General features: G+C 43.1%; 1 protein-coding gene across 1 annotated transcript in view; it reads right to left on the reverse strand.

The window, feature by feature from the left end:
• Nucleotides 1-13,832, reverse strand: part of dusp8a (dual specificity phosphatase 8a) — a 70,663-nt gene extending 56,831 nt beyond the window's left edge. Inside the window, exons 1-2 of the mRNA XM_060915056.1 lie at nucleotides 13,693-13,832; nucleotides 1,480-1,839 (exon numbers count right to left, since the gene is read on the reverse strand). Coding sequence (XP_060771039.1) covers nucleotides 1,480-1,710 — 231 coding nt within the window. The 5' untranslated portion in view covers nucleotides 1,711-1,839; nucleotides 13,693-13,832. The remainder of the gene's footprint in view (nucleotides 1-1,479; nucleotides 1,840-13,692) is intronic.
• Nucleotides 13,833-15,120: the final 1,288 nt, after the last annotated feature.

The following is a 15,120-nucleotide window of genomic DNA, read 5'->3' on the forward strand; positions in this document are numbered from 1 at the left end:
ACATCTGCCTTTGTGTATTTGAGTACAACAACCAATTGTATGTCTGCAGCCAACCTGGTTTAAATGTCCTTTCCTGCTTTTCTTCCTCATATCGCTTCTTAGTAGCTTTGATTTCTTCTTCTGTTTTCTTCTGCTTCACTTTTTTCTCAGGCAAACCCAGAAACTTCCACATGATTGTCACGAAAAGGCGAAAAAGCGCACTCCTGTAGAATCTCGCGCCACAATGTCGGCAAAATGTAATGTGATAAACTGCTCATTTAAGAGATGGCAGCTGATTCGCTTTCATTTTACAGATGTGTGACACATCTGACAAAATAACCAATGAAAATAATCCTTGCAAAAGGTGGACGGGTCGTGTTAGGGACATGGTAATACAAGCATGAAATCGTCAAAATGTACGTTCACGGGCGGGCCAATGTTTGTGGCATGACGGACTCGCTACTTTTTATAGTTTATGGCCCAACGAAAAAGTTGATAGCGTCGGGCTACCGAGCACGCGGTAATTTCACACACTGATTACGACAGTTGTAGAATAGGGCTATTTACTGTATTATTATTATTATTATTATTATGTTTGATGATCTGAAATGCATTAAGAAGTCACAAACTTTAGACAAGGCACAGCTGTTAATTCAAAAGCATTCCAGGTGACTACCTCATGAAGCGGTCTCATCAAGGTAAACAGTGGCTACTTTGAAGGCTCTTAAATAAGAAACTTTTTTTTTTTACCACATAATTCCATGCATACTTCAGATGTTATTTCATAGTGTTAACATCTTCAGTATTGTTCTACAATGTAGAAAACAGTCAAAATACAGAAAAACCTACAGATGAGTCAGTGTGTCCAAAATTTTGACTGGTACTGGATATTTGTGGTTGAGCGAGCTCATTAAACCATAAACACAATCATAGTTTGGGCAGTCTGTTTGATTTGCTTCACCCAAGTTTCCCCTCCTACTTCTTGCAGTTTCACCAAATGCCTAAAAATAGGTCATGCTAGTTTGCTGAAATGGACATAAAATAATGTCACATTCAAAGCAGATAGCATGGAAAGTGCAAGCATCCAATTTCTGCATCACTGATAAGAAATAAACAGTGGTTTTCCAAATACAAGTGTGCTTGGAAGATCAAGTGCAGCCTCTAGGCAGATGACCATCTCTCTCATCACCTCTCCTTTCACATCTCAAACTGCTTGTTAAAGCTTAATTAACTAAACTCCTCACAAGAGGCAGTGTCAAATACTGTATGTGCATAAGAACTTGGCCATGGCCCATTGCAAGTGGGTGCCACAACAGTGGTTCTTTAATGGCTGTTCACAAGCAAATATCAACTCAATGTAATATTGTCAAGTGAAAAAGTCAATTAGTTCATAAATTAAAGCTGTAAACGTACTCTTCAAAAAGAAGAAATGCTTTCATAATAAAACCCATTCAACCAAAACTTCTTGCCCTTCTCTAATTTATAGTCATTGCAGTGTACCTTGACTTTGCCATTGGGCTGCAGGAGCTCCGTGATGGAAACCTTGTCCTGCTGCAGTCTCCTCTTCACAAGTTTGGAGCAGCAGACATTGACAGCTCCATGCACGTGTGAAGCATTGTACTCAGAGAAGGTGCGGCTGTCGATGACAAGCAGGCGGCCAGCCCCACGCTGCAGAAGCCCTGCCAGGCGCTTAATGTCCATGGCACTGCGACGGCTCTTCTCCCCCGCCATGAAGGAGCCGCTCCAGATAGGGCTCACGTGTCCAGAGAAGGACCACAGCACAGGTGCACACTAGGTAGGCGCTGAAATGGTCAGATCAGCCGAGTATCTTCAAGACAGACCACACCACTGCCATGTTTCCTGAGGAGAGAGAAGGGAAAACTGAATGAGTTTAAAAAAAAAAAAAAAAGTGGCAATGCTACATGCACTGCTCATTAATGACCCCATGAGTGGAACACTTTTGCTCGTCAGACCACACTGACAACATTGTCATCATGAGGCATGCAATGCAATCCAAGAGTGCTCTTCAAGTGAGAGATTCTACTCTATAGCGCTGTCAGTGTGATGTTTGCTGTCAGATTTAGAATAGCTTTTGTTCACTCATGAAACAGGAACCAGGCCGAGGTGGCCTAAATTAAGCTCGGAGAATTTTTAAAGCTGGCACACTATGATGAGCTTGCTGCGCTGTTATGTTAAGAGGTTCATCTGCTCCTCCAAGTGCCTCTGCTCACTTCATCGCTCCCATAATAATGCTAATCTTTAATACGGCAACAGTCCTTGCACAGAAACTAGACAGAAATAATACACACAGACACACACTACTGGGGTGTGTATAAAATGTTATAGATTTATCAAGTATGGTAGAAGCCATGGCCTAATGGTTAGAGAAGCAGCTTTGGAAGCAAAAGGTCATTGATTTGATTCCCTGGACCAGCAAGAATGTCTGAATTGCCCTTGAGCAGGTACCTAACCCCCAACTGCTCCCCAGGCTTCTCTGGGTATGTTGTACATCGCGCTGGATAAGAACACCTGCTAAATACCTGTAAAGTATAAATTACAGGGATAAAATGTTAACTGTTTTTTATTAGAACGTAACATATTACTTTGTTTACCATTGGACCCCAGTGTTTGCCACTGGACATGTGACATCACATACACTAGCGAGCTGCACATTTAACGCCTAGGGTTATGACATGGCAGTAAAATATCAATAGTGCAATATATTAAAAATCATAATACCCACAATACTCAGAAATGTGCATCATAAGATGTCAGGGCCTTTAAAATATTATTGTTAGACACTATATGCTTTTTGCTGGCACTAAAACAAGCAAAACCACCTTAAAATGAATTGAAGTTAGATGTCAACAACTGCACAATTAGCATCTAATGAAAAACAATCCCAGTATCCTGTAGATCACAGCAAATCAGGCTAGTTAAAACCCACAAGACTTTGCAAACCTTAAAGAAATCATGTAATACTAAATAGGAGCCTTAAAAAAATGGCATAATTCACTGATGACCTCATGTCAACAGCAGCACCAATCTTGGCTGGATGACAGAACTGATTTATGTTCTTCTGGACAAATGCAAATGTGGCTAGCTAATTCACTTACCTACCTTGAGTCTCACTGCTCATACGCTCATGTTAATTCGCTCCATGTAGAATGAGCAACTCTCAAATCCTAACCAATTGGCTGTAGTAGACCTAGCGTTTCATGCAAACTCAGCACTTGTCTGCGGTCATGCTGCCTAATCACTTCAAGTATAATCATGTTTGGCTTTCCTGGAGGATCCACCAGCACTCTGCCTGCTCCTCATGACACCACTTCACTACACTGAACCATCCAGCTAGAGGGGACACAAGTGCACTTCCGTCTTGTGGTGTAATACGAGTGTTGATCCTGTCTAATTCCCAAGAAAGAAGGTAATGTCTAATTCATTAAGTGGCTATTATTTACAAATGTCCGAGAAGAATAAGCACAAATATAAAAAGATACTGAAAATATAATAAGAGCAGAGCCAGATTAGAACTAGATGAAGGTTTGCTTGTAATTGATCAGGCAGAGTAAATTAAATTTCTGAGGTTGGAGTAATTAAGAAATGGCCGATTCGGAGTCGTACTTTAGTAGACCTGATGTCATCTCTATTAAACAAGTCCCTCCCAACTCAAATGGCCAAAAGACATAAGGGAAGAGAAAACTCGCCGTCACTGCCAAACCTGATCCAGACTTGAGGCGAACCATGTTTGGTTGACTTTGCCAGAATCGTAGTAGTAGGGTGACCGGTTCTTTTCTGCACACTCACACCTATGGGCAATTTACAGTAGCCAGTTAGCCTAACTATAGGTCTTTAGACTACAGGGGAAACCAGAGCACCCGGAGGAAACCCACACAGACATGGAAAGAACATGCAAACTCCACACAGAAAGGCCCCCATTGGCCACTGGGCTCGAACCCAGAATCTTCTTGCTGTGAGGCAACAGTGCTAACCACTACACCACCATACTGCCCAAGAGAAAACTACAAAAGGGGGAGAACAAAACAAAACCATTGTTCTTTCTTTGGCAGGTCATGGTAAATCCATCATGCAACACTGATAACTAACAGTACGATGAAAGCTAGGAATTATATGCTTCCAGGGGATTTATGGAATACTTGGGGTCTAGCCACCTAACTGTAGAGAGTTAAATTGCACCCTTAACATAAACTAGTATAAAAATTGGACATATGATCATGCAATTCTCACATTATTGGTACTGCTGAGAGAAGTTGGACTTTCCCACTTCCTAAATCCCAGTTTAACTCCTGCCTACCAACCAATGTGGCCTTCAATCAGAAGGAGTACTTGCCTGCTATGCTGCTCTCATTTCTCATCTAACACACCAGTCATGAAAAATATATGCCCTTGGCTAGCTCTGCCCTTCTCTCCCTTCCAAACAGAGACTTAAACACAGGTAGAGAGAAAGAGGAAAGAGGTAAACTTTCATTGGCATCAGGCAGAAATTTCTCACACGCGCACACACTAAAATAATCACAAACAGCCACTGCTGGTTTCTTCACACCTTAAAAATTTCCCTCAAGAGAGCAAAACATAGCTCCTGAGTCACAGTACAGCAGATCAGTGCGTGTTTTTGAGCCCCACTGAGCAGCAGAACAAGGCAGGCATGTCTGACAAAAACAAGCACTTCAGTGTAACTGAGCTGCTGGCTAAGCAAAAGTGATGGACAAGATGAGCAGCATCATAGCAGTCCATCGTATAGAACATAAACATTCTCTCTCTCTCTCTCTCTCTCTCTCTCTAATATGGTGCAATGAGAATATCTGTAATACCATGCAGAGTGTGACAGAGTGGAAAAGAGAAAGATTGCTTGATAGATCAATGCCGCAGCAAGACAGCATACACACAATATAGTTATGCAGTTATAAAGATGTCCACACTCTGCAAAACACCCATAAGCGCAATCACTAACAACAAATGGCAAAAACAGACAGACAGACAGATAGATAGAGAATTATCAAAAAATTATTACAAAACTAAGAGAGAAAATTAGGAGTTGCATTTTAATCGCAATTCCATTACCTTTAAACAGATGTGTGTAGCTCATAATAATTATTTTCCATATTCTAATCCTAAAAACACAGCATAGTAACTTCTGCTTCAGATCATTGTAAACAAGTGCCATGCTATAAGCCCAGTCTCCTCTCTCCTAATCTGCAGCAGCACACAGAACTGCCTAGTAACCAGACTCACAAAAACAGCATCAATATGGATGCACACGCTGCGCCACTCACATCGATCAGCCATCTGCTGCGTCTGATTCAAACAAATCAGCCACATACACATACACACAGATCAATTCTTCAGATTCACTACAATATTTACTCATAAATGACAAGCCATTAGGAGAGCAAATCGCACCAGTCTTCCTCTCGTCATCACATGGATGATGTGCATCCTCGCTCCAGTCTATAGTCCATTCTGGCACTGCTGAGCTTTCTGTTAATCAGATCAATGCATAGATGAGCACACCTGCAGCGTATTTGTGCGTGTATGTCTGTGAATACATGCTGGAGCCGGCGGGATGTGAAGGAGCTGCCACTGCATGCGTCTAATGGCGCTGCTTCTGCTTGACAACACAGTCGGTTGGGGGGGGGGGGGGGGGGGGTGCACTCATCTCTAGGCAGGGCTGTGCACTGCAGTTCAGGATGTTAGAGAGCAGGCAGAGAGATGCGTTCTCTCACACACAGCTCATGGACTGAATTTTTAACCAGACACACACCAACAAACAGGAACTAACTTCATTATCTGGTGTCATCAGAGTCACATCTGCTAGCAGCAATTACAGGCCAAGAAATAGCTTGCAATGTTCATAGCATCAGGGATGCTGCTAAAATACTTGGGCTAAAAGCTGGTGCAGATGCTGAGATACTGATTGGTTGAGATTTCCCCATTTCTATGGCAACAGAGCGAACTCAAAACAGTGACTGGGCACAGAGCAAAGGTGCAGCTTACTCTGGCATCACAAACAGCAACAAAGTGCCCAGAGCTGCCATTTTATTGATCATTTGGAATTTACCGATATTTATGAATATTTTGCACCCGCCAAGGATTACAGTGGAACACACTAATGACATCCTGAGCACAAAGAAGCAGAAACAAAGAAGAGGTCTTGCAGTGTTTGCACAAAACCACATATTTGGAAATGGTCTGTGTTTAAATCATTAGCAGTTGGTTCACATGATGACAAACTGCACACATCAGAGAATGAGATGCAAATATTAATAGAAACATTGTGGTAAGGTTCCTACTGAGGCACATTATACCACTTATTCGACTCACTACACCTTTTGTGATTCTTATGCCAGATATATATGTTTTAATAGTACAGCTCAGTGAGAAATGCGTGCGTCTAAGGGTGTATTCAGACCAGGATAGTTCGATAGTTCACTTGCTTTGGTCCGAACCAAATGTTTTTTTTATTTTTTCATTTTGGTGCGGTTCGCTTTCACACTGTACATTTTAGTAAGCGGACCAAAATCTGTCAACAAAGCCACACACCCTGAGGTCGTTCAGCTATTGGTCAGAGACGACACGCGCACAAAGCGTTAAGTTCAAAAGTAGTCATGGAGGCTTTCCGTGCTGTTATTCTTTTTAATGTCATCAAAGCTATATGTTTTTTCCAGTTTTTACTGTTTTCACAATTGTGCGATTACTATGCTGTTGTACAAGTAATTTATCAACGACGACGACAAAGGGCAAGGCGGCTACGGAGGATAGCGCTGATGAGCGCACATCATGTGACAGTTCTGGCTCTTCACGCAATAGATGAATTTCTTTTTTGCGTCGCTAGTACCGCCACCCTGATTTTAATGTAGGTCTGACGGAGTTTCTTCACTTTTAGCCGACATTGTTCTGGGGAGCGCGTGAACCCCTTCTCCTTCATTTTCTCACTGAATACAACAAACACGTCGGCATTTTTGTGTGTTCTCTCCAAAAGCTCAGATATGTGGACATCTGCCCATATATCCACAAGGGTACGCGTTTCTTCCTCGGCCCACATTTGCCCCCTACTCATTTTTTGTACTCTGTAGTCTAGCCTACCACTGGTCTGAATGACTGAATGACTGTTGTAAGGTTCCCTTGACAACCGAAACAGTGTTTGCACTTTGCGGTGGAGTGTCAAGACTCTGTTTCCCATAATGCTCGACAAACGACGGAAGCTCCCGAGGTACAAAAAAGCAAAACTGTAAGATTAGGTTTGGTCTGCTTTCACACCTCCAAAAGGTCCGCACCAGGGTTCCTTTGGTCCGGACCGAGTCCGACCTTTCAGCTCGGTCTCGGTCCGCTTGTTTGGTCCGGACCAGAGTTCGGTGGTTTGTATTCAGACCAACCCAAAAGGTCCGGACCAAGGGAAATTTGGTTCATTTGGTCCGGACCAAACAACATAGGTGTGAATACGCCATTAATTAAAGGAGTGATAAATCATGCTACAAAGCTTCTTATATTAAGATGAATTCAACTGCATGCTTGTTTTGGAACAACTGGCCTCAAGTTTGTCAGAGCCTTTAAGCCTAGGTCACAACCGGACGTACGATTTTTTGGCCGTGCGATTTTTGGCGTTTCCCAAATCGCTGCGGTTTTTTTTTGTTCATGGAGAAAGACGCGCGTTGGCCATAAGTTTGTCTTGCAACCTGAAAAAAACGTAAGCGCCCGTAGAGCTTGTTTGACATGACACAGAACCTCTGCGGTCGGTCTGCAGCCAGTCTACGGCTCGAAAATCAGCATGTCACACGCGCGCCCTCCGTGCGTTTCACGCGCGCCCTCCGTGCGTTTCACGCGCGCCCTCCGTGCGTTTCACGCGCGCCCTCCGTGCGTTTCACGCGCGCCCTCCGTGCGTTTCTTGCACGTAGATTGGACGTAGGAGCACGTACGGCCGGTTGTGACTGAGGCTTTAGATCTAATGTTAGAGAGAAATTTCAAATGATGCTCTCCTACCTTATAATGATTTCAGACAAACAAATAGACAGACAGTAATCAGATTAATCATCTCTGTACTTGTATGTGGACAAACTACCATTTGTTTAATGAACAGTCAGCAATCTGAAGACTAAATTCTTTTCAGTTACTAAACCTGGATATTAAACTATGCCCCAAAACAGGGATCATGCAACTAATATAATGAAGACAACAACAACAACAAAAAAAGCCTATTAGATCACAAGGAGGACAAAAACCCCACATTCCAAATTTGTAACAGCAGGATTTTACATTGTATGGTACAGTGGCATGCAAAAGTTTGGGCACCCTTACTGAAAATGTCTGTTACTGTGAATAGTTAAGTGAGCAGAAGATGAACCGATCACCAAAAAGCATAAAGGTAAAAGACGACACATTTCTTTTCAGCGTTTTATGCAAGATTTGTGTATTATGTTTGTTTTGCACAATTGGAGAGTGAAAAAGAAAAGGAGCACCATGCGAAAGTTTGGGCACCCCAATATATTTGATTTCTCAGGTAACTTTTACCAAGGTTCAAGACCTTAATTAGCTTATTGAGCTGTGGCTTGCTCAAATTCTTCGTTAGGAAAGGTCAGATGATGCAGATTTCAAAGCTGTATAAATTCTCTGACTCCTCAAACTTGTCCCTAAAATCAACAGCCATGGGCTCCTCTAAGCAACTCCCTCGCATTCTGAATAATAAAATAATTGATGCTCACAAAGCAGGAGAAGGCTACAAGAACGTAGCAAAGTGTTTTCAGGTAGCTGTTTCCTCAGATTGTAATGTTATTAAGAAATGGCAGTTAACAGAAACAGTGGAGATCAAGGTGAGGTTTGGAAGATGAAGAAAACTTTCTGAAAGAACTGCTCGTTAGATTGCTAGAAAGGCAAATAAAACCCCCTGTTTAACTGCAAAAGGCCTTCAGAAAGATTTAGCAGTCCCTGGAGTGGTGGTGCACTGTTCTACTATGCAGCGACACCTGAACAAATATGACCTTCATGGAAGAGTCATCAGAAGAAAACCTTTCCTGCGTCCTAGCCACAAAATTCAGCGTCTGAAGTTTGCAAATGAACATCTAAATAAGCCTGATGCATTTTGGAAACAAGTCCTGTGGACTGATGAAATCAAAATAGAACTTTTTGGCCACAATGTGCAAAGGTATGTTTGGAGAAAAAAGGGTGCCAAATTCCAGGAAAAGAACACCTCTCCAACTCTGAAGCATGGGTGTGGATCGATCATGCTTTGGGGTTGTGTTGCAGCCAGTGGCACAGGGCACATTTCATTGGTCGAGGGAAGCATGGATTTGAATAAATACCAGCAAATTCTGGAAGCAAACATCACACCATCTGTAAAAAAAAGTTGAAGTTAAAAAGAGGATGGGTCCTACAATAAGACGATGATCCAAAACACACCTCAAAATCTACAATGGAATACCTCAAGAGGCACAAGCTGAAGGTTTTGCCCTGGCCCTCACAGTCCCCTGACCTAAACACCATTGAAAATCTGTGGATAGATCTCAAAAGAGCAGTGCATGCAAGACAGCCCAAGAAACTTGTAGAACTGGAAGCCTTTTGCAAGGATGACTGTGTGAAAATCCCCCAGGTAAGAACTTAAAGATTATTAGCTGGCTACAAAAAGTGTTTACAAGCTACTGTATGATACTTGCCAAAGGGGGTGTTACTAGGTACTAACCATGCAGGGTGCCCAAACTTTTGCTTTAGGCCCTTTTCCTTTTTTGTCATTTTGAAAATGTAAAAGATGAAAATAAAAAAAATTGTTTTTGCTTAAAATATAAAGTCATCTTTAACTTTATGCCTTTTGGAGATCATTTCATCTTCAACTTGCTTAATTGTTCACAGGAACAGCAATTTTGACTGGGGTGCCCAAACTTTTGCATACCACTGTATATGACTAGTTACACTGACATACTCTGCCGTATCATACCAAGGAATGTTGCAATCACAATTTTATACCTTGTTCACACACACACACACACACACACACACACACACACACTTATCCTAGCCATACAATAAACAAACTAGAATCCCACATAAGACTATTACTGCCTTTTAACATCTTATGTCTACATATACAGTGCCAGTCAAAAGTTTATACACACCTCCTCATTCATAGGTTTTTCTGTATTTTTCTGTATCATAATACTAAAAAGACATCAAAACTATGAAACAACATATGGAATTGTGGTTAAAAAAAAGTGTGGGGGGAACCCCCCAAAACATTTCAGATTTCAGATTCTTCAAAGTAGCCACCATTTACCTTGATGACGTTTTGTGCACTACTTATCTTAACCAGCTTCATGAGGCAGTCACCTGGAATGCTTTTCAATTAACAGGTATGCCTTGTGGGCGGCACGGTGGTGTAGTGGTTAGCGCTGTCGCCTCACAGCAAGAAGGTCCGGGTTTGAGCCCTGTGGCCGGCGAGGGCCTTTCTGTGCGGAGTTTGCATGTTCTCCCTGTGTCCGCATGGGTTTCCTCCGGGTGCTCCGGTTTCCCCCACAGTCCAAAGACATGCAGGTTAGGTTAACTGGTGACTCTAAATTGACCGTAGGTGTGAATGGTTGTCTGTGTCTATGTGTCAGCCCTGTGATGACCTGGCGACTTGTCCAGGGTGTACCCCGCCTTTCACCCGTAGTCAGCTGGGATAGGCTTCAGCTTGCCTGCGACCTTGTAGAACAGGATAAAATGGCTACAGATAATGAGGTGAGGTATGCCTTGTCAAAAGTTAATTAGTGCAATTTCTTGGCTTTTTAATGTGTCTGACAAACAGGAAGTAAATAAATAAATAAATAGCTAGCTCCATTCCACAACTATAGTGATTACATTACAGGCATTTAGCAGACACTCTCATCCAGAGCAATGTACAAGATACCCGAAGCAGTTGCGGGTTAGGCACTTTGCTCAAGGGCACTTCAGCCATTCCTGCTGGTCCAGGGAATCGAACCGGCAACCTTTTGGACCCAAAGCTGCTTCTCTAAACATTAGGCCATGGCATATTATTTTATGTATAGTATATTAGTAGTATAATAGTATATTATTATAGTAATCTATATTATGTCAAGAACCACTCAACTAAGTAAAAGAGAAAGGACAGTCTATCATTATTTTAAGTCATGAAATGTCTTCCATCCATCCATTATCTGTAGCCACTTTATCCTGTTCTACAGGGTCGCAGGCAAGCTGGAGCCTATCCCAGCTGACTATGGGCAAGAGGCAGGGTACACCCTGGACAAGTCGCCAGGTTATCGCAGGGCTGACACAGATACAAACAACCATTCACACTCACATTCACACCTACGGTCAAATTAGAGCCACCAATTAGCCTACCTGCATGTCTTTAGACTGTGGGGGAAAACAGAGCACCCCAGAGGAAACCCATGCAGACACAGGGAGAACATGCAAACTCCACACAGAAAGGCCCTCGCCGGCCGCTGGGCTCGAACCCAGGACCCTCTTGCTGTGAGGCGACAGTGCTAACCATTACACCACTGTGCTGCCCTCATGAAGTGTCTTGAATAATAAAAATAAAGAAAAACCATTGAATTAGAATGTGTATCCAAACTTTCGACTGGTACTGTATACCTAAAGACATATGGCCTCATTTTCTCAGCAAGAAATAAAAACTCATGTGAAAATATAAATTTCCCCTTGAAGCAATGTGAAGGCAAAATACAATATTCCCCTAGGCTGAGCTGATTAAAATGCACATCAAGTGTAATAAAGTATAGTGGGAATACAAACATGGTTATGCTGTCCACAAATTTAACCACACATGACTAAAGGTACAAAAGCACAAACCACATGATGACTATTATATAACATTATATTAGATTATAGACACAGGTGGCCAAGGAGAGAAAAAAAAAGCTGTATCGGCAAATAACACAGAGTTTAGAATCAAGGCTTCCTCACAGTCCTGGGTGAGGTGTGAAAATGGATAGAGACTACATAGGCATATTTTTGACACACTTTTTTTTTTTTTTTTAAGTAAGGTAGTAGGGTATGCAGTTCAGGATGTAACCAGCTTATAGGATGCTACTGTCATATGCAGCCTTGTGGAGGACATCCTTTTGTATACATACATCCAGGATCCAATTTATAAGGTACTATGAACACAATCTATCTGTGCACCGTACAGGGCTACAATTACAGACTAGAAAACCTTTTACTATTCACAGTTTGTCAACCCCAGCCATCTATGGAAAGTATGCATGCAGTGAAGAATGAGAAGCGATGGGTGATGAAAACATCCACTTCAAGAATCGCAGTTGTTTATTGTCTGGGAAACCATCAAGGGACTGACTGAGCATTTTGTCAGGCACCTCTGTACCATCAGAATGAAGTATTTCTCCTTTACTATGTCAGGACACTCCAGCAGCAATGGATTTAACATTATTAATGACATCTCTCATTGCATTCAAAGTTGTTGTGAAGTGAGAAATGAAGTGAGGCGATGTATCCTATGGGATGTCATCTGTACTCTGAAACATTATTTGAATGAACAAATGCTTTGACAATAGAATTTACCTCATTTTGAACATCTACTGACTTCACCTTTGACAGATTTAGAAACACTTTGTTTGCACAACTGATTGATATAATCATCATTAGATTTAAGATGAGGGGCGGCATAGTGGTTAGCACTGTCACCTCACAGCAAGAAGGTCCTGGGTTCAAGCCCAGCCGCCGGGGAGGGTCTTTCTGTGTGGAGTTTGCATGTTCTCCCCATGTCTGCGTGGGTTTCCCCCACCGTCCAAAAACATGCAGGTTAGGTTAATTGGTGGCTCTAAATTGACCGTAGGTGTGGATGAGAGTGTGAATGGTTGTGTGTCTATGTATCAGCCCTGCGATAACCTGGCGACTTGTCCAGGGTGTACCCCGCCTCTCACCCATAGTCAGCTGGGATAGGCTCCAGCTTACCTGCGACCCTGTAGAACAGGATAAGCGGCTACAGATAATGGATGATGTATAGTTTTTTATTTTATATTATGATATTGGGGCGGCACAGTGGTGTAGTGGTTAGCGCTGTCGCCTCACAGCAAGAAGGTCCGGGTTCGAGCCCCGTGGCCGGCGAGGGCCTTTCTGTGTGGAGTTTGCATGTTCTCCCCGTGTCCGCGTGGGTTTCCTCCGGGTGCTCCGGTTTCCCCCACAGTCCAAAGACATGCAGGTTAGGTTAACTGGTGACTCTAAATTGACCGTAGGTGTGAATGGTTGTCTGTGTCTATGTGTCAGCCCTGTGATGACCTGGCGACTTGTCCAGGGTGTACCCCGCCTTTCGCCCATAGTCAGCTGGGATAGACTCCAGCTTGCCTGCGACCCTGTAGAACAGGATAAAGCGTCTAGAGATAATGAGATGAGATTATGATATTGTATGAATATATGTACATGTGTGTGATTATGAGCATCTCTATGCACCCAGAGTGGAATATGGCAGCTGCTACTGAAAGATGGTAATAAAACATACCAACAGCAGAAGAGGGAAAAGAGAAACTCACCACCAAGATGACACCAAATAAACAGTCAGTTTGCCATGATTAGTCGTGCTTCCACATCCATTTTCATTTCCGACTTACACACAGGGTATTTAGATGGCGCTCAGCCCCAGTGGAAACAGCGCAAGCTCGTTCTCAGCTAATTGTATCATATGCCGCATGCGCATTTGCGCAGTCAAACGCGTTATTAGGAGATACGTACCATACAGTCCCCGGTCTCCCCAAAAGCGCGTTATTGTGTTTAGCTCGTCTCCATAAGACACTGAAGCCTCTCGCCATGAACACGCAGTGTTTACTAATCCAGTCAGCTCGTGGACGAGCTCACACACGAGTGTCACTGAGCATGCGGATAAGAAGAAAACACACGCACACACGACTGACTCCTGCAGTGCATTTCATTCTCGTGCCTTGTACTGAAATTTAGGTCAGCGACTCAGACTAATGACTGATCAGGTGAAATAATCTGTAAATTATAAACTATTAGATATTCGGGTTTAAAAACAATAACACACACACGGAAGGTACACTTTGGCACTAAAAATTAACTAAGGATGAGGTCATGGTTCAGGAGGGGGAAAAATGTAGCTGACGTCACTTTCAGCCAATAAGAAGCCAAGGCTCAGGTTTAGTTGACGTCAGCGCCGTAATCGGCAGATTAAAGGGCCACAGGGATTTAAAAGAGCAGCGCGGTGGAAGGCCGGGAGCGCGCTTCTGGAGGTTACACAGTGCACGTGGACGCGCAGAGTCAGGCGCCTCAGGAAGGCAAGGAAGCAGACCAATCAATACTGATTATACCCACTATAACAGACACAGACTACACAATGGACCGGACTGTGAATGCGTCATAAATGGTAGTCCTCATATTTTATTCCCAAAATATAAACTGTACAATGCGGAATTGAAAGTCAGACAGCGCCATCATGAGGTGAAAAAAAATATGGGCGTGGCCAAAGAAAACAGAAAAGAAAAATCAACCTGATTGGGCAATTTCTTTTGTATCTGGCTGTCACTCATGAGAGACTTTTCAAAATAACAGTCACTTACAATAGAGGAAGAAGATATTTAAAAAAAAAGAAAAAATTTCACATCAAGGATTAATCTCAGTACACGCTTGGAAGTGTTTGATTAATTTATGAGTTTTATCTAATCTCATCTCATTATCTCTAGCCGCTTTATCCTGTACAGGGTCGCAGGCAAGCTGGAGCCTATCCCAGCTGACTACGGGCGAAAGGTGGGGTACACCCTGGACAAGTTGCCAGGTCATCACAGGGCTGACACATAGACACAGACAACCATTCACACTCACATTCACACCTACGGTCAATTTAGAGTCACCAGTTAACCTAACCTGCATGTCTTTGGACTGTGGGGGAAACCGGAGCACCCGGAGGAAACCCACGCGGACACGGGGAGAACATGCAAACTCCGCACAGAAAGGCCCTCGCCGGCTGCTGGGCTCGAACCCGGACCTTCTTGCTGTGAGGCGACAGCGCTAACCACTACACCACCGTGCCGCCCCTATCATTAAAATAACATTTTTAATTTTTTTCGCGGTCCGGTTTCCATCAAATCCTGCACTCTGATTGGTTGGCGAGCGGGTCCGTATCCTATGGTACGGACCCCGGTTATG

This window comes from Neoarius graeffei, chromosome 2, assembly GCF_027579695.1.
Source record: "Neoarius graeffei isolate fNeoGra1 chromosome 2, fNeoGra1.pri, whole genome shotgun sequence".
Lineage (NCBI taxonomy): Eukaryota > Metazoa > Chordata > Actinopteri > Siluriformes > Ariidae > Neoarius > Neoarius graeffei.